Consider the following 25,962-nt stretch of genomic DNA (forward strand, 5'->3'; position numbering starts at 1 on the left):
CCCACATCGGTGTCTTCCACTAAGAGATTTTCCTAGCTCTTGCTCCCTATACCACTGCTCAGATACTCAGACCAGGCAAGAAGCCGGGCTATCACAGGCTTTACTTTGTTTGTCATCTCTCAGGGATACAGGATTTCATTGCCAGATGTTCAGTGTCTCAAAAACCATCATTTATTGTATTTTGTCCAGCTTTTAAACTGATCATCACGATTACCTGGGAATGCTTTTAAAAATCCAGTTTCTTAAAATATGTCATTAGTTAATTTGAGATCACCTTTGGAATAGACCTGAATATTACCAGATGGCTAACATCGTTCCCTTTCTAGCTGGAATGTCAATATTTTTAGTGAATTCTTACATTGGAATCTCTGAATAAAAGAGTCAGTCACCTCTGCTGGGGTGGAATCTGGGATGGAAATGCATTTATTTGGCATAAAGAGGTTTGCTAAAACTGGAAAGAAAGTGTCTGGATGAGTCCATGAAAACCAGTTGAGAATCTGGATTAAGTTGTTGTGGCTGAGGCCTTGTCCAACAACTTGTAATTTTCTTTCTGACTTATAACATGGCTTTGTAGCTCACTTTTCTTCAGCCATTTGATTAATGGACACATAATGTGGCCAGAGACTCTGTGGGGGGGTTGACCCCTGGGTCCTGACCAGCAGGGCTGTACGGGCTGAATCAGTCAGTTAGCTTCTCTGAGTCACAACATCATTACCTGAAATTTTGGCCTTGTTCAACTTGGGTGTGAAGAGATTGTTGGAAAAATGTCTAATGAGTACACTTGAATCTGTACTTGAAGCCACTTGTAGTCTATATGGATGGGATTATGGGTACTTTGTAAATGTATTCTATATTTGTAAAATGTTGTCTTTTAGAAATCCCAAGAGATAAGACACTTCTTGGTAAAGACAGTCGGAGTACCATCATACCTTCCAAAGTGTTGAACATTATTAGGATTCTGATGATTATTCTTAGTTTTGTCTTTCTGCCACCTCTCCATCCTCTCAAGGGGAATGAAAAGTCTCTGAGCGCATGCCAGAAAGAAGCCTCCATTACTCCACTTTTGTAATCTATTTATGAAGGGCAACATTTTGACCCAGCTAAAGAGTAAGGACATTGTAATCAACATATCCATAAAGAACCCAAGCTCTGGACCAAATGTTAAGGGGGAAACAATGACACCTAAGGTCTGGTTAGTGGTCTGAAGGGATTTATTTCTTGGTTGTAGAAACAACACCTACAATTGTGAGGCAATTTGAATAAGACTGTTTGCCAAGAAAAGAACACAGAATGTAACCAGAAGCTCTAGACTGGCATATGCCATAGGAATTTAGAATGGGAACAGGAAAAACCAGGTGTTGGAGGCTGGAGAAAATGACTGACTTTCACAATGGCCAGATTCCTGAAGATAGCAATTATATAATACTCAAAAAGCTCTGAGGAAGGTAGGCGAAACAGAGCCGAGAGATTGGACAGTGTGGAAGGTGAGGACCAGGTTCAGGTAGTCAGCAGAATGGAGTGTTCAGGACAGCCACAGTCACTGTTCCTGGTGCCCATGAAAAGTCTAGAGAACACCTAAAAATAGCATCAGGGCCTAGAGTCAAATTGCCAGAGAGGGTAGTCTCCTACTCCTGTACCACACTTGAAAATTTCCTCCAAATATTAACTCACTCAGCAAGTTTTAGTCCTCACTGTAGGCCTGTGAAAGAGGCAGGATACATAACTGTTGTTATTTGACAGAAGAGAAAACTGAAGTAAGGAAAGGTTACATGGCTTTTACATAGTGTCCTTCCTGAGTAGGGAAAGAGAGAACCAAGACCAGAATCCATGAGTGGTCTATCTGTGAGACCTCTGCCTAATACTCTTTACTTCCACCAATGACCCCAGCCTGGGGTAGGGGTTCATGAGCCCAGCTCAGTTCCCACAGGGATGATTTAACCCAAATCTGGGACTAAAGCTTAGTCCAACTCCAGGAGAGGTGAGTGCGCGGGGAGATTGGCTACGTCATTCTGCATATGTCTGTAAAGGAAAGTGTAGAGGGAAGCCTACTGCTCAGTGACTTTCTTCAAGTCAAAGGAAAGGAAGAGTCTCCTGGTGCCTTGAGGAAAAAGAAGGGAAGTCTGTTTTTTAAGTCCATTAAGGAAGAAGAGCCATGAGCCAAGCATCCAATTAACCTGACATCTCTTGCAGCCAAAATATCTGAGGATATAAGAGAATTTAATATGTGGAGGCTTGGGAGAAAAGTGACTAATAGCTGGAAAACAGCCCCAGTTTATTTAAAAAATAGGTCAGGCCCAACAATCCAGTAGACTCCTTCCTAGCAGTTACTGATCCAGGAGATAGGGAGTGCCGTGTGGGTGCAATGCCATTTTGATTTGAAGCAGATACAGCTGTTGTACCACAAAGAGACAGTCAGGGCTGATGGGAAGCACTGGCACACGGAGTAAACTGCCAAGGACCACTCTCCACACTGAACCGCATGGTCACCCTGGCAATGACAGCAGGTTAGGCCATCCAGCCCGAGGGTGGCAGAGTCCATACCCGATCTCGGCTCTCTTGATGTGAGGACTAACGTGCCTTCTGTAACCTGTGGCTGCCTCTCTTCCAGGTGTTCTTTACCCAGCTCAAACATTGTCTGGGAATCACAGCAGCACCGAGGCAGCACCAGGCTGTTTTCTGAGGGCTGTAGCAGGGGTAAGAGGAATAGAGAAGGCAGGTTGCTATCTCCAGCCCTGTCTGGAGCAGGATTTCACAGGCAGCACTGGGGGAGCTGGTCAACATGCAGCTTGTTAGGTCTCACTACCAGACCCTCTGTTTTCGTTGGTCTGGGTGGGGCCTGAGACCCATCCCAGGGTGACTGATGCAGATTGTAAAAGAGAAACACTGTCCTAAATTAGAGTCTGCCATGTGGTTCCTTCAGAACATTAATTTCTAGAGATGTTTATAGATCTCTTGGGAGAAAAGGGAGCCATAGGCATAAATTTGGTAGCACTAAGATACCCTAATTCCCTCCTGGAGATTTACAATTCATTTTAGCCAATGAAAGGCTTAAAAAGATTACAATTAAGAAGTCTCTTACATTTTTGCAATATATATGTATTTCAAATCATTACATTGTACACCTTAAACTTACACAGTATTATATGTCAATTATACCTCAATAAAGCTAAAAAATAAAGATCTCTCTTTAGCTTATTTGCCCAAACTTATTGTATCACGAATCCCCTTTTCTAGAAGTATCTATTCTGTAGAATACAATGCAGAAAAGTGCAACTTTAGCCCAGTGGTTCTCAGACTTTGTGATGCATCAGAATCAAGTGGAAGGCTTGTTGGAATAGATTGCTGGGCCCCACCCTGGAGGTTTTAATTTGGTGGTTTCCAGTAAGGCTCGAGAATTTGCATTTCTTATGAGTTCCCAGGTGATGCCAAGGCTGGTGGTCCAGGAACTACACTTTGAGAACCACTGCCAAGACTCCTCTGAAGCCCTGGCTCAGCCAAGGGTCCTGGCTGGCCTCCTGGCAGCATTTCCCAGAGGGACAACAGGGACCGAGCATGACGAGTGGCAGGACCCAAGGGAAGGGGATTCCAGGAGCACAGCCTTGGAGGAGATTTGAGTCTTGAGGTAATAAAGACATGCGTGAGGATAGGCTCTGCTGAGAAGTCGGTTACAGTCAGGGACACTGTAAAACAGGAACGTCTCAGTGGGTGACAGTAGCCGACACCCTGTGACATGCATCTGTGTCTGGTCTTGCCCTAGGAGGATCTAGAGTGTCTATGCCTTTAAAAAGCTGACTCTAGTGAGGCACGTGAGGGTGCCCATTGACAATGAACAAGCCAGAAGGCCCTGGAGTCCATGTACAGGAAGACAACAATATCTTGCAGGACCAACAGCATCTAGACCCTTCTCCCCATTCCACAGACTAGCAGACTTCTGACCCCCAGGTGAAGAGCAGTGAACTAGAGCTATGTGCTTGATCTAGTAGAGCACTTTCTTCTGAGGAGGTTGGCTTCAGTATTGCTTTGCTGGGTTCCATCTTTTAGTCAAGATGTTAGGAAACATGGATGCAGGAAGGTAGATATCAGGGTAAAACTCGGGCTGCCTTTGGCCAGTGACAGGCATGAGAACTGTATGTGGGCAATAATGAGGTCCACATGCCCAGCCGTGCCCTTGCTCACCTCGCTGCCGTCCGACATTCCACCACTGGAGTGTTCTCCTTTTGGTTAAAGCTGTGGTCCATAACTGAGGCAGACAGTGCTCGAAGAGCTGACTCTGTGATTAACTACATAGACCACAGTGTGGATCACATCTGGTGAGTAAACATGTGGACGAAGAAGGGCAGTGATGAGTGTCTGAGGGTGGCCTTGCACCGGGCTCGATGTGACAGTGGGCTAGGTGGGAGTAAGGGGCAGGCGGCTGGGGAGAAAGATGTGGTGAGACCTGCGCTGGGAGTGCCCCTCCTTCCACGCCCTCGTCTGCTCCCCTTGTGCTGTCCCCAGCTCTGCTGTCCCCTTTCTGTCCCTCCATGGGGCCTCTGGCCAGGCAGGTTGCTGCTGAGGACAGACAACTCAGGTTAGAAAAAGCTCTCTTGACATTTGGAGAATGGAGCAGGATTTGGCTCCTCACGTGGAGCCTCTTGTTCTCGGGAAAATCATTTTCACGGCTTGGGCTGGTGCCAGTAAGAGTCATTTATAGCCCCACGGGCTTGGGTTAGCTTCAGCTGCCTAGTGCAGAAAGAGCTGGCTTCTCTCTGTCCCTGCCACTTCCCCCTCCATATCTCCTTTACCCCCCACTCTCCTTCCTTAGAGCCTCTTTCTCCTCTCCCCACCACACCTTTCTTATCTTCTTAGGGGTTCCTGTCCTCGACTGGCCTTTGTGACCCTAGACACATGCCTTTCCTTGTGTGGCTTCAGCTTCTCCTTTTACAAACTGGAGTCGACCTGTTTCCTTCTGAACTGGGCCACCTTGGGCAGGGGCCTGCATGGGCCTACCTCCATCAAGGCACTTTTCTCTGCTTAACTATTGCCTGTTGATTCTCTTTCTTCCCCTAGGCCTGGGCTTCCTGCTGAGCCAGTTTTGCTATCCATTTCTGATCATGAGGACTGGCTCAGTAGCTCGGTTAAGTTGGTTAGGATTGAACTGAGCTAACCAGAGTATCTGTGTCAAGAGCACGGCTTTTGCATCCAACGGATATTGGTTTATGTCCTGGCTCTGTTACTTGCTAGTTCTGGGTTCACTCAGGCAATTGACTGAATTTTCTGAGCTTCGATTTCTTCATTTGTGAATTTCTGTGGCTCATTGAGTTATTGTAAGGATTTTATTAGATGATATTTATAAAGTACTTCACACAGTGCCTGGCACACAGTGGGTTCTCAAACAATGTCAAGAATCATCATCAATCATCTACCCTCATTTTGAGGCAGAAGTGGGGTTAGGTAAACAATACTCAGCCTGAATCCCCACTCCTGCCCATGGAAATCCCACCCATTCTTAGAGGAACAGCTCACACAGTTCTTTAGGAAGCCATTCTCCTCTTGATTTCTAGCTTAGGTGCTTCCTGCAGCCCTTTATTTTATCTCAGCGTTTAGTGGGGCCTGGGCCTGTTCATCCCACTGGAATGAAGTAGACTAGGAAAGTTGCAGATGGTATACTAGGGATAAAAACTGTGCTGAAGATATCCCAGGAAAGGCCAGGCATAGAGGAAGATCAGTGTCTGAAGAGTCCCGATAGTAGTTGGCACTGAGAATAGAAGAGAAAGTCACACATTCTAACAGCGAGACGTGACCCTCAGCAGATCAGGAAAGTGGACAGCATTGGGAGACCTTGCACAAATAGTCGTGCTCTGAGCCTGTGGCCCTAGGGAGGAGGTGAGGAGAGAGCAATGTAGGGCTCGTTCTATGTGTCGGGGCACCTGGTCAAGGCTGGAGGCATTATGTAAAAATACTTACCAGAACCAAACCCGAGGACAGAGCAGGCAGAGCTGGAACTTTAGGGTGACCTAGGCACCATTCCCAAACTGCTAGGCTAGAGAGATTCAAATGTGGCCATGGGGAGCAAATTGGAGCTGTGATGGCCACAGCTGTGGGGAGACTGAGGTGGTGAGGCTCGGGTCATCCTAGCTTCCTCCGCTGTGTGATTTCTAGTCTTTTGCTGATTTGTCAGCTGACATATACAAGTCTGGTTAATGACTGAAGGCGGCCTTCACTGAGAGCCTCTGGTTGCCCACTGTGGCCTGTGGAGGAGTCGGGACACCTCACTTTATAGATGAGCCCACAGTCATTCCCCAAGACCCAGTCCCTATGTTCTTTGAGTCTTTTCAGGGCCATCAGAAGGCAGGTAGATGGGCCAAAGGCCATTTTCAGAGCCCCTCTCAACATTCTTCCACTATGCCTGTATCATTTTTAATAACTTCCAGAGATGTCTGGATTCCTATATGAGTTTCTATGTGCCTATATGGGTACCTAAAGGGTTCCTATGTATTTCTGTTTCTCCCACAGAACAGCACAGTGCCTCACTGCAGCAGATGCTTAGTAGATAGTTCTGGAATGACAAGACCACTCAGGTAGTTGAATGCCCAGGGATCATGAGTCACTGCTATTTTGCACCCTCCTCCCAGCCTCCTGGGACTGGGCACACCCATCAGCTGATGGGCAGAGTGTAAGTCCCCTCTGCAGGAGGCTGAGCTGTGCTAACAGCCCACGGTACCAAGGACTGAACCACAGTCACCTTTTTGTCCCCATGGCCTGTGGTTATGCAACTGAGTGGTCCCCCATAGCTATTCATTGCTTTCGCGGTGTGTGGTACATGGTAGACACTTTGTAAGTTTGCTGCTGGGGAAAGAGTCTCGGGAGGCCCCTGGAAAACAGGACCTTGGAATCACAGTTGAATGACAGCTCTGGAAGGAAAGATAAGCACAAGGAAGGAAAGAATTAACTGTTCACAATCTAATGCCCTGCGACAACTCCCAAGCCTCCCCTCATCACACACAGGTATGAATAGGTTTTAATTTTCAAAATGCAATCACACTCTCTATTCTTCTACTTTTTCTCCTCAACCCACGGTTTACCGTGATTATAATTCTGTGTTATCAAACACTCTCTTGCAACACTTTAAGAGGCTGAGTAGCATTACACTGTGCGAATGGCTGTAGTTTACATAAGTGATCAGTTTTGCTTTGTGGAACCTCTAGGTCGACTCCTAGTTTTTGTCATTATGAAGAATGCTGTCAAAAAATTCTTAGAGTTACATGTTTATGATTAACTATGATTCTCCTCTCATGATAAATTTCAAAAAAAAAATAATGGAATTACTGGGCTAAAACTTAATGTTTTTTAATGGATTTTATCAAACTCCCTTCCAAAAAGGTCTCGCTATAAGTATGTGAAAGTACCTATTAAAAATATAGAATTTTAGTAGTTTTGGGGGAATTGAGTTTATTTAATGTTTAAAAATTACAACAATTTTGTTTTAATTTAAAGTTACCTGCTTTCTAGACAGGTTAAATATTTTTGCTGGGTGTTAATTTGTCATTCGTACTTTTTCTCATGTGAATTGGCTATAACATCCTTTGTACAATGTTAGATTGGGGATTTTTATCTTTTCCTCATTGGCTGGTAAGTGCTCTCTGCATATTAAGGATATTAACCTTTGTCAGTCATGTAAGGTAGGAATATACTCGGATATTATCACTTGCCTTTTAATTTTGCTTATGGTATTTATTGACTGGGACTGCACTACTGTCTGCTTACTAGACATCTTTTTTATATGATGCAATGGCATTTCATATATCACATATCCAAATTGAAATTCATTATTTCTTCTTCCTTAAACTGTCCTTCCTACTGATTTGCTTATTTCTGTTAATGTCACCACCGTTTTCCAAGTCCCCCAGGCTTGAACTGTCGGAGTCATCTTTGATTCCTGATGTGCTGTCAGTGGTCAACTCCCATAGGTTCTATTTCTACAGTTTCTCTGGCAGGCAGCTCCTCCAACATAGCACTAAATAGCCTCGTAAGTTCTTACCTCTTCTTTCCAATGCCAATTCCTGCATTCTTCCTTTCTCCTTGCCCCTCCAGTACACTGCCACCACATTAATCTTCCTAAAGTTGAGCTCAAACATAGAACTCCCTGGTTACCAACCGTCAACAGCTCCCCATTGTCTTGTGTTTAATTACGTCTTTGCCTGTCCATAATTTCCTTTCAGCTGAATCTCCTACTGTCTCTGCCAAGTTGCTCCCCAAACAAGTTCACTGCTTTCCCGCCCCTTCACCTTTTCGCTCAAGCCATCCCCTCCTCCTAGAGTTCCCTCACACCATCTTTACCCACCGAATTCTGCTCAGAAAGGTCCCCACCTACCCTGCCACGCTATCCCAGGCTTTTCACATTCTTTAAATTGGAGTGAATTCTCTCTCCTTTGAGCCCCCAGGGCAATTTCCTTGAGCTTCTCTTGCAAAACAAACTTTATTCCATCCTCTGGTGGGGCCCTCAAAGGTCTTATACCTCTACTAGAAAGCAGAGTCCTTCGAGGGTGCTGTACTGTATGTCTGTATCTCTCACAGGAACCACACAGTGCTTCGCTACAGCAGATGCTCAGTAGGTAGTTCTGCAATGACAAGACCACCCAGGTAGCTGAATGCCCAGGGATCATGGATCACTGCTGTTTCCCACCCTACTGCCAGCCTCCTGGGACAGGGCATACCCATCAGCTGATGGGCAGAGTGTAAGTCCCCTCTGCAGGAGGCTGAGTTGGGCTAACAGCCCATGGCACCAGGGACTGAACCACAGTCACCTTTTTCTCCCCATGACCTGTGGTTCTGTAGCTGAGTGCCCCCTCCCCATCCCCCGCCCCATATCTATTCATCGCTTTGGCTCATAAATGCGGTGTGTGGTGCATGGTAGACACTTTGTAAGCTGGCTGCTGAGAAAAAGAGTCTCAGGGGGCCCTATGGAAAAGGGGACCTTGGAATCATAGTCGAATGGCAGCTAAGGGTTGCAAGAGGCCCCTGTAACCTTGACCACACATTCTGCCTGGATCAGCTAGGCCTTTTTCTCTCAGTGATATATTTAAATAGATTCAAGATTGGGGTCAGTTTCATGCACAGAGCCTTTTTCAGCTTTAGAGGTGACTCTGCAGCCAGCACGGGAGTATGCAATTGACACAGTCTATTTTTAGCCTCCTGAAGACTGTGACCAACATCCCAAGATGAGGGTGGGCACACCTGCTGCATTCTAATGAGGTAGCCCCAATTGCCTCTGCCAGCCAGCCGGCCCAGGATTTCACCGACCTAAAATCTGATGTTACTAAACTGAGAAGTCTGCTTATTTCCCAGTGGCTGTAGCCTAGATACACCAGGAAAATGGGACCATCACATCTCCCAGCTGGCTCCCCTCCAGCCCGAGACATAGGGCGGTCTTGGGGCTGTGTCTATAGCATAATAAAGGGATAGAATCGCTGGGATTTCTTGATCTTGCTCTGTCCTCGGACCTCCCTGTTTACTTTGCAGGGAAGGGGCTAGGAAATCTGAGCTGACTCAGCTCACGAATGAGACAATTGAGGCAGAGAACAGGGATATGTTTATGTAATCTGACTAATAATAATAATAATAATAAAGCACTTACTATATGCCAGGCAGTGTTCTAATTTCTTTACATCTATTAACTCATTCGAACTTTCTGACAACTCCCTCTGGTAGTTTTTATTATGGTCTCTGCTTTGCAGAGGAGGAAACTGAGACACAGTGACAACAAATGACTCTCCAAGGTCATTTTTCAGCCAACGAGCGGCAGGGCTGGGTTTCAGATCCAGGCAGTGCAACACCAATGGTTTGCATTCTTACACTGTGCTATCTGTCTCTCGATATCTGTTTTTAATTTGACTAGAGTCATGATAGGATCCAGGAGCTCTTAGTCCCAGCCCCAGACAACCAACTAATGGATACTATTGTCTCTCTGTTTTTAAAATATGCTTCCCTGCTTTGAGGTCATTGCTGTGCTGTGCACACCTGGATTTCCCACACTGCAGGGAGGGGAGGCTTTTCTGGCACAATTATGCTTCTGCCGCAGAAGTTCTCTGAGCTTCCGTCTCCTTCTTCCTCCTCCCCTTGGCCTGAAGAGGAGGAAGAGTGATCAGTGATGGGCAGTGGCAGTTGCGTGTGAAGCTGGGCTTCGTGTTGGGATTGGGGTTCCAAAAAGAACAATAACTATTGTGCCCAGGCAGGTCACCATCAGTTAGGGTCTTCACAGTTCAGAGTTATCGCTGAAGTTCGGAGAACTGTGAATCAGAAACCAGAGCTCAAACAACAGATGTGAGTCATCGGAACCTAATAGACTTGCATTTTGGGGGCCAAGTGCTGCCTGTTGGGTGGAGAGAAGCCCATGGGTGTGATCTTCCTGAGGGTGAATATGGCACTATTTTAGTTTAACAAACGCTTAGTGTGCACTTGCCTGTTTCCTAAGTGCTTTACAAATACCAACTTGTCTAATCCTCAGGAGAGCTCTAGGAGATGGGGATCATTTTATTTCCATTTTAGATGTGGGGAAACAAAACATTATGAGGTTAACAATTTTGCCCAAAATTGTATAGCTAGTAAGTGGCAGGGTGGGATTTGAGTTTTAGTAGACTGACTCTGGAATCATGCTATATGATGCTATGCTATACGTCTTTCCCTTTATAGAATGTTTACTATTCACTTCCAAACGACGATATTATTGGCCCCATTTAATGGATATGGAAACTGGGGCCTGGATGGGCTCAGGTCACCTGACTCGTAAGAGCCGGAACTAGGTTAAATCCAGGTGTGTTTGGCTCCTGAGTAGCATGCTGCCTCAGCCATCAATGTGACTGCCGGAAAGCTTGAAGGCGCCATCCATCTCTCAGGAGTGGCTGCTGTGGCTGATTGGAACCTGGCTCAAGGTGTGGGAAGGAAGGAGGCGGGGAATCTCGGAGAGCAGGACCTCAGTGCCAGTGTTAATACCAGGCTCCCCTTTTATTCCCTCAGGTGAGCAGCCCCCCTTCTCAGCCCCCTCAGCCTGTCGTCCCACCCAAGCCTGTGCAATGTGTCCATCATGTGTCTACTCAACCCAGCTGTCCGGGACGGGGTAAGATGTCCAAGCTGCTGAACCCCGAGGAGATGACCTCAAGAGATTATTACTTCGACTCCTATGCCCACTTTGGGATCCACGAGGTAAACCACCCTGGTGGCGGATTGGGGCGAGCTTGGCCCTGCTCTGTCATCACTGTTCTCCGAGGCAGCATAATGTGTTCAACTCTGCTTTCGTGAAGTGAGTTCTCCCATTGGCCCGAGGCCCCTGACCCTCTCTCCATCCCTGGGCCCCTCTGGGAGGGGATCAGGGCCTGGCCTGGAGCAGGTGAGTAGGTAAAAATGTGTGTCTGTGTTTCTTAGTGGGTGAGGAAGGAGTGCTCAGGGTTTCTCTCTTTTACAGTTAGGCACTTGTGTCTCTGCCTGCCCCTCAGTCCAGGTGATCCAGGTGGAGTGGACGTCCTTGGTCCTTGCTCTTGAAGCTCAGATGCTTTGCAGCTATGGTCATGAGGCCAAAAAGGCCTTTTGGAGGTCACGGTGTCCATTCTTCAGGCAGGGATGAACATGAACCCTTAGGTTCATCCTAGACCAATGAGTGTCTTCAGGGGAAAAAAATACATCAACCTTCCTTGAAAACCTGGCCTAGGTCTGACACCTTAATCGACTCTTGGGAAATTCTTATATGTAAATGCTTGTCTTACACCGTAGCAGGGAAAGTCTATGTGAGCTGTAGCAGAAACAGAGCTTCCTGACAAGAGGCATCTGGCTACTGTGGGAGCACAACAGTAATTTACCCCCACCCTGCCCTTATCACCTCCAACACTCTTCTAAGCCACCCCAGATAAACAGCTAACGTTAACTGAGTGCTTACTGTTCCAAGCACAGTATATGTATCATTTCATTTAATCTTCCTAAGAACCCTAGAAAGAAAATATTTCTATTGTCCCCTCGTGATGTAAAGAAATATTGAAAAAGGAACAAAAGTTTGCTTGCTATGCAAATGCATTTTCAAAATGAGCCTCAAAGCTCCCCCTTCCAATTAGATGCTTCTGTAAACCCTTTCTATATTAAAATATGATACTGCCATTACCAGAAACATGTTTAATAATAACAGCCAGCATTTTTTTTTTTTGAATGCTTATAACATGCTGGGTGTTCTACCAAGCATTTTATATTATTGGTTCATTTATTCCTCAGCTCAACCCTATGAGGTTGGTATTATTATTTGTCTCTAATTTACAGATGAGGATATAAGACCTTAAGGATCAGATTAACCTTTGTTCATCCTTGCTGGTTAATTTGTGCATAAGGTCACTAGCTAATAAACGGCAGAACTAGAAATGAAATCTTCACATTTTGGGCTCAGGGGCTACTTTCCTAACTCTGGTGCCATACAGCTTCTGAAATCATTCTTTCTTGCTGGAAATGTTGACTTTGTTCCTCTGGTTCGTTTGCAATTCCACTGGGAGGTAGAGAGTGGAGGCAGGGTCCCTCAGCTACTTTTAGACTTGGAGGCTCAGCCTGGGCCCCCTGAGAATTGCTCTTCACATAAAAGCTTAGGCCTGGGGCCTGCTCTGGGGTGGGGGTGAGGAGATTGGGTCCTGTGCTGAGTTCTGGGGGTCCTGGCCCAGGAAGGCCTGCACAGTCAAGCTTGCAGCTCTTGGTGGATCAGATGCCTTCTCAGGGCAGATAGGTGAGCTGTTGCACCTTCAGTGATCCTGATCCAATGTGGACGAGGGATTGGGATGGTGCATGCAATCCTGTCCTAGGCCTGTGAGAGAGGTTCCAGGAGGCAGGAGTTCCCCTCCTCAAGACCCTGCCCTTAATTAAAGCATATGTCCTGTATGCAGCAAATTCTAATGAGCTGGTGTCTCTGGGCACCTATTTCAGGGCAGATTCCTGAGAAGAAACAGCAGTTCCGGGGGCTCCCAAATGCCTCCCCTTGGATCTACCTGACAGAAACAACTGACCATGATGTGTACCTCATACCTGTCCTTCTCTAGTCTTTAGGCTCCAGGCCCCTATGGAGCCTCCTCTAACACATCCCTCTAAATTGCTAAGTTCTTGCTGGGCCACATTTTGGCACCCGGGATGTGATCTCCTGTGCTATTATTAATCGCTATAATTCTTTCAGGACTTATTCCCCATCCTCTAACCCAGGGCTTGACGCATCATCTGATTCGCAAAGGTTTATTAACACCACTGCTAATGTAGTCACTCAGGTGATGCCTGGTCAGCACCATGACTGGGCATCCAACAAGGTATGATCTCCACTGCGAGAGGATGCCAAGGGTCATCAAATATTATACCAGGTTCCCTCGATTTCTTGTATTGATAGAAAAGTCAAATTTGTACATGGAACATATATAAACATAGTGTGGACTAGGCTAATTAAGTTGGGGTAAAGGATCTATAGGTCATAGATAACATTTCTTTCCTTAGTAAACTGTCCTAAAATAGTTATAGCAATCCTTCATGTTGGAAAGTACTTCTGATTATCTAGCTTAAGTTCTTCCTGCTGCTGCTGCTTCTGCTGCCGCCAGCTAGCCCTAGAGTCTGGCTTCCGGGAAATGCATAGGTCTCTAATGTAGGGGTGGCTAGCTGGCTTTCCTTCACCTTGAGCTTTCCCTTCACCCTGTTTTTGGTCTCCAGGTTCATCTGGTAGGAAGAGAGGAGAGGGTAAGTGGATGGACTCTTAACATTGTTCTTCTCAGAGAGAGGGCCTGCTCATTTCTCCTTATCAAGCACCAGGGATCTGCGTTCTGTGCCAGGCGGCTCTCAACAACGCCTTTGCCTCCTCAGTCTGAGCAAGACCCATGTCTCCCCACCCAGAGCCGAGCTGGCCGTTTGGCAGTCTTCTTCTGTCATTAACAAGATGCTCACAGGGCAGGCAGCAGCACCGCCAGCTTGCTGATTAATCGTGATCAGTGAGTGTTTAGGAAACATAGTGGAGGATGGCTTGGGTTTGATTAGTCTGCAAATGTAAACAAGAAGTGCCAAGTTCGGCAAAGGGCATTGTTGGGGGCTGGAGAGCACAGCGAAAGGTGATCTTGGACACTTCTGTTCTTCCATCCTTGGCTCCATGCAGAGACAGCTTTGTAATTGGGCTTCAGAAGGCAAGGACAAGGAAGAAGAGGACTGTGGCTTTCCATCACAGGGCCCCTGAGAAGAATGGAGTCTGGAACAGGAACAAAGTGACAGCTGTGTGCCTGCTCCACTAAATGTGGAGAGGTCCAGCTCTGCGACCTCCCAGATCCTGGCTCTGAATTCTCAGCATCTTTGTTAGGCCCTGGGCTTGGCGCTTCGGCCGCCTGCCAGCGGGGCTGTGTTCCCAGGCCCTGAGCCCTCAGTGCCCATCCTACTCCCGGCTGGCTCTCTTCTTTTGACAATCTTGCTGCAGGTTATTTGAAATAGCTTCTTCGGGGCCTCATTTCTCAGCAATTAGGCAATGTGCTGTCATGTGTTTAATAGGCAAGAAAGCTGGGAGACAAAGTCATCCACAGATGGGAGCTGGGAATTGTTCTCAACGAAGAGTGCCATGCTCTGTCTGAAATGCCCGGGACTTCTTTAGGCTGTTTTCTCCCAGGCATGATTAAAGCAGGGGTAGAGGAGAGAAGAGCCTTTACTCTTGGCAGGCCAAGTGGGGGAAGGTTTGCTAAGTCACTTCTCAGTTCCCAGAGCTCGTACCTTTGGATCTAACACCTATAGTCTGGAGGCTTAGGGAAAGGAAGAAGGGGCCAAAAAAAGTGACAAAAGGCAATGAATTAAAGGGGACACTTGGGCAGCACTGCTTTAGCAACAATGGGATCTGCAGACACACTGGGACAATCTAATTCCATCAGGAAAGCCAGTAAGGACTTTTAACTATGGCTGTGATTGAGAGATTTCTGAAAGTGCTGCAATTATTTTGCCTCCATTCTCTGTTTACGCTCAACATTTTCCCTGCATGGATGAAAGGAGGGGTCATAGCTGTCACAAAAAGCCAGAGCTAACATTTACATAACACTTACTATGTTTATTTAACCATCACAAAACCCTATGAAGTAGGTGCTCTTATTACCCAATTTTCCAGATGGGGAAATTGAGACACAGAAGGCAAAATTGTAGCTATGATTTGAATGCAGGAATTCTGGCTCCAGAATTGGTGTGCACAACCACTATACTCTACTATGTTCCTATTTATAGAGCATGGATGCACTGTAGAGCATGCACTGTACCCTCTACCTAGTTCTGGGGAAACCATCTGCAGTCTCATAGTCTCACAGATTTGAAGTCTTGCAGTTTTGATGTCGAGCAGTCTTGTAGTGTTTGGTCCCAGACGTCTCTTGGGAAGAAAGGCTTGAGCTTACTTTCAAATAATTTAGAGCCCAAAGTGAACTCAGTCTAACCCAACCCTTACCTTATTCAACTTCTAGCATGATCAAAGACATGAGCCTGAGGGCAGCACATGAAGTAGTACCTGGGCTGAAAAACAAATACAAGATGTTTTAGCTTTTGTGGTTGAATTCCAAGTCTCTGAGAGAGGGATTAAAGCTAAAACTCATCCCAAACCTGCCCAAACTCCTGATTAGGTTGGACTGACTAGCCCATCAGTCTAGCTGCCTAACAAAGGAAAAGACATTACTTTAGGGGAAAAACAATAACAACTAACTACAGCTAGTATTGTTCCTTAGATATCAACTACAGCATAAAATAAAAAAGGTAAGACATGAAGAAACAGGAGAATTTTATTTACAGCCAAGAGAAAAAGTAGTTAATATAAACGGATCCGTAAATAGCCCAGATTTTGGAAATATCAGACAAAGATGGCAAAATAACTATAAAAATATGATTAAAAAAATCTCTAGGATATAGTAGGTGAAGTCATACAACAAAAAGCAAGATTAAACCAAATATTAATTGAATGGGATCATAGAAAGAAAAAAATCTATGAGCTTGAGGACAGGTCAGTAGAAATTATCCATAAAGAGAATAAAAAATGGACAAGAGAACAGAGCCTCAATGACTATGGGACAGAATCAAATGGTAGAATACGTAAAAAACTGGAGTTCTAGAAGAGAAGAGAAAGAATGGGACAGAGAAAATTTTGAGGAAATATAGGTGGATAAATTTCTAAAAGAAATAAAAAATAGTAACTGTACTAGTTTTGCCCAAGCAATGAAACCACATTGAAACAACTGCTGCAATTGGAATTGCCACCTGATTATGTTTATGATAATTTATGGTCATTCTTCAAGGTTTGTTTCCATTTTCTGCAGAGACCAATAGGCAAACAGAGTGGGGCATGGGTCTTTCAGAATTAGTCTTCTGGATGATGGGGCCTCATGGAATTAGTGTCATTTCAGGGCCAGTGTCCAAGAATCTTCAAAAATCCCCCTCCCTTTTTTTTTTCTTCTCTGACGTTATCATCCTGGTAAGTGGCTGCAGGCCCTCTTGTAAAAGGCTGGGAGAATGATTAACAGCATAAATTTTTGGCAATAGAACATGATTTTTTCCCTATGGGATGTGGCTTTTCTTTCATTCAAGGGGTTATAAGTGTATAAACTAGCTCAACTCTGATAATTGACTGAGGGGCTATGACTCTCTATATTGGTGATTCAAGCCAGACTTCTGTTCACTAGACCCATGATTTTTCTGCTTAAACATATTAAACAAGAATTTAGTATGTTTTCCACCTATTTCTTTTCTAGAGATACTGTGATCAACAAGCCAACCCAGAGGTCTTTGCACCACCGACTATTCTGAATAGCCTTTGGCTTTCATGACCTTTATAGTAACAACGCCCACCTCATCTTTGGTGATCAAATGCTTCAATTTGGACCTTGCTACTTCAGGATTCCAATTTGATATTATTCTCATTGAATTTAAGGACCTCAGGTCGATGGTAAAAAGCCCTCCTGTAATATTTGACATTTGGAGAAGAGCAACCACAGAGATCTAGTCCCCACTCACAAATTTATTTCTCACAGCTGTGGTGAAAGGTTTGTTGTCTGGCATTGTGAGCAGGTCTCACATGACAAATGCCCTCTAACATTCCAATCTCCCTAAGCCTTTGGATACCTTCCTCTTCAGTATACCAAGGAAATTCTGACATTTCGATTTCATTTAGTATAGGCTAATTTTGGGTCCCTATTTCAGTCAACCAAACAAACCAACAGTTGGAAGCATTTTGAGCCCCTGGAGTTAAAGTAGTGAATCCAGAATCTCTGTTTAGTGGTTCTATCTCTGTAAACTTGGCTCAATCCATTTTTATATTCCTTCCATGTTGATCCCACACCCTTAATATATGTTTTCATATATATGCCCAGGTTTCAATCTGTATAAATCAAAAATTTCATGCATTTCTTTTGAGATGTATTAACCTCCTCCCTCTGCCCCACAATGAGTTGTACTTTATACATCCTGCTTGGAGTTGAATCTAGTTGAAGGAATAGTAGCAAAGAAAGTTGGTTAGGGTAGGTCCTGGGGAGAATCAGCAGTACCTGGCAAGCAAGTACCTCAAGGGAAGCCAATACGATTGTCCCTCAGACAGGGGTAGCAGGTGCTTCTACTGGCAAAAGAGATTGTATAATTTAGGGATTTGTGGTACCAGCTTCATCAGACTTTGCCTATGTATTCCCATTCCAATTTTCAGGCCCATTTCTTACTAATAGTTGCCTCAACTTTAACAAAAGAGACCCATCAAGGATAGGAATTCAACTTGTGTTATAATTCAGATATTTGCAGGATTAGACTTTGGATTTGGTTTCAGAAATCTTGGCCCTGCACCTACAGGAACTAAATTTTGTTTCATTTTTCAGAGAAGTCATGGAAGCTTTTAGGTGCTATATACAGACCCTGAGTTGGGAATTTTAAATTCTTCTACTCGTGATTTTCTTTCTCCAAGTTTTCTTAGCATAATTAGTAGTAATCAACTAACTAACTCACCCCATCATACTACTTATTTTGAGTGAAATGTGTTAAGATAACAAGTACTTGGCCATCCAGTCTTGTCTCCTATAGGTACTTCATTGCAGGTATCTAAAGCTAAAACTTGAGTAACTCCTTTGCCATTTTATGCTATTGACTACCGATGTCCTTTTTACCAGTGGCAATAGAGTTATTAGTGCCTTTAAACTCAGAACCAATTCAGAGAATGCATCTTTAGATTCTGTTCCTCAGGAGCTGTTCTTAGTAACAAACTCTGTATCCATCAGAGTTCAACAATGGAAGCATATTTAATAGAATGTGTGTGTGTGTGTGTGTGTGTGTTTGTGTGTGTGTGTGTATTCTACAGGACAGGTAGTCGGAAAAGGAATATGGATGTAAAATAAGGGGAGATCAGGAGCAGCTAGAACCCATAAGCATGAGCTTGAGCCCTTCAAGGACAGGCTGAAACATGTTCATTCTGTTGCCTTTGACCTTGGTGGTGAGCATATCCTATAGCAGCAGCCCCCAACTTTTTGGCACCAGGGACTGGTGCTCTTAGGAGAATCTAATACCTGATGATCTGAGGTGGAGCTGAGGTGGTGATACCAGCACTGGGGAGCGGCTGCGAATGCAGATGAAGCTTCACTCGCTTGCCTACCACTCATCCCTGCTGTGCAGCCCGGCTCCTAACAGGCTACAGACTGGTACCAGTCCATGGCCCTGGGGTTGGGGATCCCTGTCCTATAGAGCCTGGAGCATTTCACCATGGAGACACACACACACACACACACACACACACACACACCCCTACCTGACCCAGGAATCAGAGAAGCTGAAGAAGGCAGAACAATTATAGGCCCAGCTGCTGCTTCATGCAAACAAGGTGAATCAATACATAAGCAATGACATGTGTGTACTATAAAACGGTTCCTTCCTCCTTTGTACCTTCCAAATCTCACAGGAGTCTCCCTGTGACCCATTCTAACCGGAAACACAATAGAAAAAGAATTCTGTGAAATGTATCTCAGGTGACTAAGGTGACGTGCTTTGTAGCCATCGAACATGTGTGCACAGAGCTTCAGGAACATGAAGCAAAATCTACAGAACTAAAGGGAGAAAGATACAAATCCCCAATTGCAGTTAAAAATTTATTTTAACACTTCTTTGTTGGTAATTGATAGAACAAATGTACCAAAAAAATCAGTGAGGCTGTAGAAAATTTGAACAATTTTCTGACATAATCATCAATCTGATCTAATTGGCATTTATAGAACATTTTGTCCCCAATCTACCGAATGCACATTCTTTTCGCATGCATATTGAAACATTCGCTAAGACAGATCAGATGCTGGGTCATAAACATATCTCAATGAATTTCAAAAGATTGAAATCGTAGAGTATTTTTTATCATAATGGAATTAAGTTAGAAACAAAAAGCAATAAATTATTTAGAAAATCTCCAAATATTTGGAAACAGGGTCAGGAAGAAATCACAAGAAATTAGAAAATATTCCAAATGAAATGATAGTGAAAACAATGCTGTGGATTGAATGTTTGTGTCCCCCTGAATTTCACATGTTGAAATCCTAATCCTCAATGTGATGGTCTTAGCAGGTGGGACCTTTGGGAGGTAACTAGGTCATGAGCATCAGCCCTCATGAATGGGATTAGTGCCCTTCCAAGAGGAGACATGAGGGCCTGATTTCCCACTCTGCTCTCTGTTATATGTGGATACAAGAAGACAAACATCTGCAAACCAGAAAGCAGGTCCTCATCAGATATTGGATCTGCTGGAACCTTAATCTTGGACTTCCATGCCTCCAGAACTATGAGAAATAAAAGTTTGTTTTTTAAGTCACCCAATCTATGGTATTCTGTTAGAGTAGCCCGAACTAAGACACGTAACATATGAATATTTGTGGAATGCAGTTAAAGCAATCTATAGAGGGAAATTTACAACTTTAATGCTTTTATTGGAGAAAAACAGAGGTATAAAATCAATGACCAAAGCTTTCGACTGATGAAATAAAGAAAGAAGAGCAAATAAAATCCATGTAAGTAAAAGGAAGAAAATAAGAAAGATGAGAGCAGAAATCATTGAAGTAGAAATCAAACATTAAAGAAAACCAACAGAGCCAAAAGTTGGTTTTTGAAAAGACTAAGTTGATAATACCTAGCTAAACTGATAAAAAAAAAATCAGACAAAACCACAAATTATAAATAAACGAAGGCAAGGGCATCATTGAAGATCATGTAGACAGCTAATAGATAATTAAGGAATATTGTGATACCATTATACTCATAAGTTTGATAGCTGAAATGGATAGATTCCTTGGGAAAATACCTTGTCAAGACTGATGTAAGATTGCATAGGAAACTAAACTAGCCTTCCATCTATTAAATAAATTGAATTCGTAATTTAAGATTTTCTCACAACAAGAACTCTAAGCCCCAATGTTTTTACTGGTGAATTATATTAAACATTTAAGGAAGAAAAATAGCAATTTCACACAAATCTTTCCAGGAGATACTTCCTTATGTGTAATGAGCTCAGCATAACTAATTATCAGAGAAGAGAAGAGAAAATTACAGATCAGCATTCCCCATAAATACGGTTACAAAAACTCTGCAACAAAATATTAGTAAATAAATCCCGGCAATATTTAAAAAGATAATATATCATGACAGAGTGTTGGTTCAACATTTGAAACCAATCTATCGAGTTCAACACATTAACAGAACAAAGGAGAGAAGTTTTAATCATCTCAATAAATGTAGAAAAACATGCCACAAAATTTAATACCAATTCATGGTAAAAACTCACAGTAAATTAGAAACAGAAGATAACTTTTATGGCCTGATAAAAGACATTTATGGGGAGCCCACAGCTAAAATTATACTCAGTGGTGATGTTTATATATCACTGAAACGAAGGAAGCCTGTTTTTAATTCTATTTAATATTTGACTTAAAGGCCATCTTTGGCAGTGTAATACGGCAAGAGGAAAGAATAAGAATTAAAGGTATACAGATAAGAAAAAAGAAAAAATTGTCTTCATTAACAAGTGGCAAGATTTTTTACATAGAAAAACAAAGAAATCTAAAAATAATTATGCTAGCAGTAATATGTGAAGTGAGCAAGGCTGCAAAACATTAAATGATTGGAAAATAAAAATTTAAAAATATCATATACAGTACCATAAAATAAAATAGTTAAGAATAAGTTTAATGGAAAAAATACGAGAGCTTTATGCTGATATCTATAAAACATTGCAGAGAGAAAAATAAACATGACATAAATAAATGAAAAACTGTATCAGTGTTCTTGGATTGCAAGACTCGATATTGCTAAGATACCAATTCTTCTCAAATTCATCTATAGATTCAGTGCAATTCCAGTCAACTCTAGGATGCTATTCTGTATGAATTAACAAACTGCTTCTAGCTTCTAAAATGTCTTTGAATGTGCAAAGGATCTAGAAAAAAAATAATCATGTAAAAGAATAACAAAGTTGGAAGACTCACACCACTTTATTTCAAAGTTAATATAAAACTATGGTAATCAACTCAATGTTGAAGTGGTATACTAATGGAACAAATCAGAGAGGACACACATGTACAGTCAATTGATTTTTGACAAAGGTGGCAAGATAATTGGAACAAACGAAGGATTGTTCCGAAGGATCTTTCCCCATGTAATTCAGTGGGTAAATGAACATTGGTGCTTGAGCCATCTATTTGTATGAAAAAATGAGCTCACATTCCTAAAATATACCACATACCAAAATTAATTTGACATGAATCATAGACCTAAAAGTAAAAGCCATAACTATAAAACTTCTAGAAGAAAACATAGGAGAATATCTTTGTGACCTTGAGGGAGACAAAGATTAGGCAGGACACAACAAATTCTAATCAGAATAAATGAAAAATTGGTCTTTATCAAAATTAAAATTAAAAACTGATTTTTGAAAAGGCAAATCGCAGATTAGGATACTCACAATATGTATATATGATAGAAGATTTGATTCCAGAATATATAAACTCCTATAATTCAATAAGGAAAAGATAATAGCTCCAAAAAAGGGTGAAATAGACACTTCATAAAAGAAGACTGATATGAATAATCAATAAACGCATGAACAATTATCTGCATCAATAGCCACCAGGGAAATGCAATTAAGACTACAATGAGATACCCATTCATATCCCCTAGAATAAGTAAAATTAAAAAAAGACTGATAAGAATAACTGGTCAGCATGTGAATCAACTTGAACTCTCATGCATTGCTGGTGGGATCATAAAATGGCACAACTACTCTGAAACACCATTCGGCAAATGCTAATGAAATTAAACCCAACAAACCCACTCCTAGATATTTATTCAAGTAATGGATAAATACATCGTGGTATGTTCGTATAATGGAATACTAGTCAACAGCGTGAACAAGAATAAGAACTACAACAACAGCACCAGCAACACAAAAAAAGAACAAACCGTGGATCCATGCAAGAAAATGAATGAATCTCAAAAGTGTACATACACACTGTATGATTCAGTTTATATGAAGTTCTAAGACTGGCAGAAGGAAGCTTTGGTGATAGAAATTAGATCATTGGTTGTTTGGAGTGAGGGTGAGGATTAGCTGTAACCAGGCATGAAAGACTTTCTGGGTGACAAAAATGTTCTATATTTTGATTATGGTAGTTACGCAGGTATACATTTGTCAAAACTCTTATACCTAGCCATACATTTAAAATTTGTGCTTTTTATTGTATGCAAGTTATACTAAAAACATTACACTGAAATTATTTAAAAAAAAAAGTCCCAATATTAGTGGCCAGATTGTTTGCTGATACCTTGAAGGGATGAAGTCCCTGCCTCACCTCCACACCGATTAATCATGTTCTCCTTGTGCTAGAGACAGTTGTAATGGGTAATCTAGTTTCTTTCCTACCACAAAACCATTAAGTAATTGTAGATAAAGGAACACGTTTTCTATTCTTAAAAACAAACCCACAAAAATAGTACGCACTCAACAGTTTCCTTTAATAACCTGCTTAAAGACAATTCTCTTCCCATGACAGAGTTTTGCTTAAAGTGTAACTCGAGTCTATCATGCTGCATTGTACTGATTTTATTTTTTAATTTAAATTTTTTTTTTTTTTTTTTTTTTTTTTTTCAAATTGGAGCTTTTTCAGGTCTGGACATTAGTTCTCTTTTGACAGCACAAAGCTGTCTTTCTTGGGTAGAGTTTTAGGTCTGGAGTTGTTTGTAATGATGCAGGCAGCCACTGGCCGAGCCACCCCATGGTGCTCTTCTGTGGCTTGCCTGGTGACATCGTCGAGATCCTTGAAGAATTTGGTGGGACAGTTCTGGAGCCCATGACCCTGGTGTGCTACCAGGTACCTTGAATACATCGATATTTTCTTTTTTTCCATACAGGAAATGCTGAAGGATGAGGTGCGGACGCTCACGTACCGGAACTCCATGTACCACAACAAGCACGTGTTCAAGGATAAAGTGGTGCTGGATGTTGGGAGTGGTACCGGGATCCTTTCCATGTTTGCTGCAAAAGCAGGCGCCAAGAAGGTGTTTGGGGTGAGCATGCCACTCCCTCCCTCACAGGGCTTCTGCAGAGCCAGTCCTGCCCTCGGTCTTCTCCGGCCCTTCCTAGAAGTACAAACCCTGGTCCATCTCTTTGCTGAGGTAATACCCTCAAGGAGAAAATCAAGTGTGACTCTCAGGAGACAGGGCAACCTCCCAGGGCTTCTTGTCACCCGGGCACTGCTCTTTGCCCTGGAGACTGTTGACATTTGCAGAGGATTTTTGACTTTTGATGAACAATTTTAGCTTCATCATTACCTTAGAGTGCTTAGTCCTCCTGTCGGTCTGAGTGGCAGTGCAGCATCGTTACGCACGTGTGCTCTGGTTTGAATCTCTGCTCTTCCACTCACGAGATGTGTAACCAAGGGCAATTTCCTTCTTTGTACCTCAGTTTCCTCATCAATAAAATGGGCACAATAACAGCATCTTGCCCATGGGATATTGTGAGGGATAAGTGAGTTTAATACATATGTAAAGTGCTTAGAACAGTACCTGACATATGACAAATGCTCAGAATTTATTAGTGTAGTTGGGATGGGGCCTCAGGAGATAATAAGAAAACTCTCTTCCTTTGTTTTTTAAAGGGAAAATTGGTAGACCTAAATTCTGCAACTCTGGCCGTTGTAGCCTCTCGGGCTAGACGTGGAGGCTGACCCTCTGGGAAACCTCTCAGCCTACCTCTGGCTCCCACAACGAAGCTGTACACAGCCTGATGATGGCAGGCTGGGAGGGTCTGGAGCTGGGAGGAAATTGTGAAAAAGAGAGCTCTGAGCTACAAGCTGACATTTGAAAAATATAGTGGGTCTAGGGCTGGAAAATGGGAATTAATCTTGATCAAAATTAAGGCACACTACTATCAAACTCACAGCATGTGCATGAGACAGCCAGCCCATTTGCAGAGGCCTATGAAGAGCTAGGCAGGTTTCAGTGAAGCTTCACTCTCTTTGCATTTACCGGGGTCATGCTCTAGCCTGTCTTGAGAACCCCAAGCTCCCAGGTTGACTATAGCTCTCCAAATGCCCTTGGCCAACCCTCACCTCAGAGGCCTGACCTTAAGTCTCCAGCAGGGACAACGTTCCTCGTCCACGCTTGACTAGGAAAGCGCTTGGGCCTTGGCTATAGAGGGTCTTCTAGAAAGTACACAGGTGTTCTCAAGGCACCTCTTGTGTAGCATTGATCAGAAAAACTACGATGTTCTCAGCTGCAGCACATGTTGACAATAGGAGCCAATCCAGATGTCCAAGGTCACGTCCTGACATCACCATGGGTACTGCCCCTCCCCACCTTCCAGCTTTCCTTTATAAGACCCTCCTCACCAGGGTGGAGGCCTGCTCTCCAGGGACACACCCCACTTCCAATGAACTCACAGAGCCTCAGAGCTGGACTTGAGACCACCCGGTGGTCCCCAGTGCTTTCCCTCCCAGTGCTGTCTCCAAGGCCCCATCTCATCTCCAGTCACGGCTGGACACATGGGTAGCCAAGCACTAAACAGACAGAGGCAGGGCCACTTGTCTTTGGCTTCTAAGTCTGCGGGGGCTCCAGCCAAGGAGCTGTCAGGAGCCTCCCGCAGGGTGCCTTCCAGCTGTGGTGACTCGTCCCAATCTGTCTGCCTCCTGCTCTTTGGCTGTAACAGCTCTTTTATAAACAGCTCCATCAGTTAGCTGGGCTTCTTTCTGGATGGCTCATTTCACAGTGACTCCTGTTCCAGGCTCACGCTTCTACCCACCGTTCTTTCTAGTGGGGGAGTCAAAATGGCAGGAGGGAGGAAGGGGGGGGGAAGGAGAGAGAGAGAGAGAGAGAGAGAAAGAGAGAGAGAGAGAGAGAGAGAGAGAGAGAGAGAGAGAGAGAGAGAGAGAGAGAGAGAGAATTAACAGAGACAGCAAAGAGAGATAGTGAAACCAAGAGATGGACATGAAGAGAAAAATGGAGAGAAGCAGAAAGATTGAAAGACAAGAGAAAAGCTAGAGAAATAGAAGAGGGATCGAAAAGAGGAGAGAAAAAAACTAGAAAGTACAAAAGAAAAAACTGGGAAAATGAGAGTAAAGAGAGAAGGGGGAGGGGAGAAAAGGCAGAAAGGAGAAGAAAGAAAAAGAGGAAAGAGTTATACTAATGCAGCCTCACGAACCCTGTGTGCTTTCAGAGGGCCCATCAATGCTCTGAACTTTGGCTCATTTATTCTCCCAATGACCATATGAAACAGGAGTTGTGACTTGACTTATGAGGAAACTGAGGCAGAATTAAAAAGTGGCTGAGGCCAGATGTGAATTCAGGCTGTCTGGCTCCAGATCCCATACTCTCCACTGCTAAATTCAGTACTCTCTTGCAGATTGGATGAAAATGTGGCAAGGAGAGGGAAAGAAGAGAAATAGTTCTGGATGTGGTTCCCTAGTGTAGTGGTTAGCACGTCTG

General features: G+C 43.5%; 1 protein-coding gene across 5 annotated transcripts in view; it reads left to right on the forward strand.

Annotated features, from left to right (window-relative positions):
• The window catches only part of PRMT8 (protein arginine methyltransferase 8), an 87,884-nt gene that overhangs the window by 24,773 nt on the left and 37,149 nt on the right, over nucleotides 1–25,962 (forward strand). For 2 of the 5 annotated variants that reach the window (XM_036237001.1, XM_036237000.1), the window contains exons 2-3: nucleotides 10,996–11,181; nucleotides 23,392–23,547. In XM_036237001.1, the coding sequence (XP_036092894.1) occupies nucleotides 10,996–11,181; nucleotides 23,392–23,547 (342 nt within the window). Of the gene's footprint in view, nucleotides 1–10,862; nucleotides 10,911–10,995; nucleotides 11,182–23,391; nucleotides 23,548–25,962 lie in introns of those variants that run through there. The other 3 variants (XM_036237002.1, XM_036237003.1, XM_016150160.2) reach the window with 2 other exon arrangements.

This window comes from Rousettus aegyptiacus, unplaced genomic scaffold (assembly GCF_014176215.1).
Source record: "Rousettus aegyptiacus isolate mRouAeg1 unplaced genomic scaffold, mRouAeg1.p scaffold_m13_p_2, whole genome shotgun sequence".
Classification (NCBI taxonomy): Eukaryota; Metazoa; Chordata; class Mammalia; order Chiroptera; family Pteropodidae; genus Rousettus; species Rousettus aegyptiacus.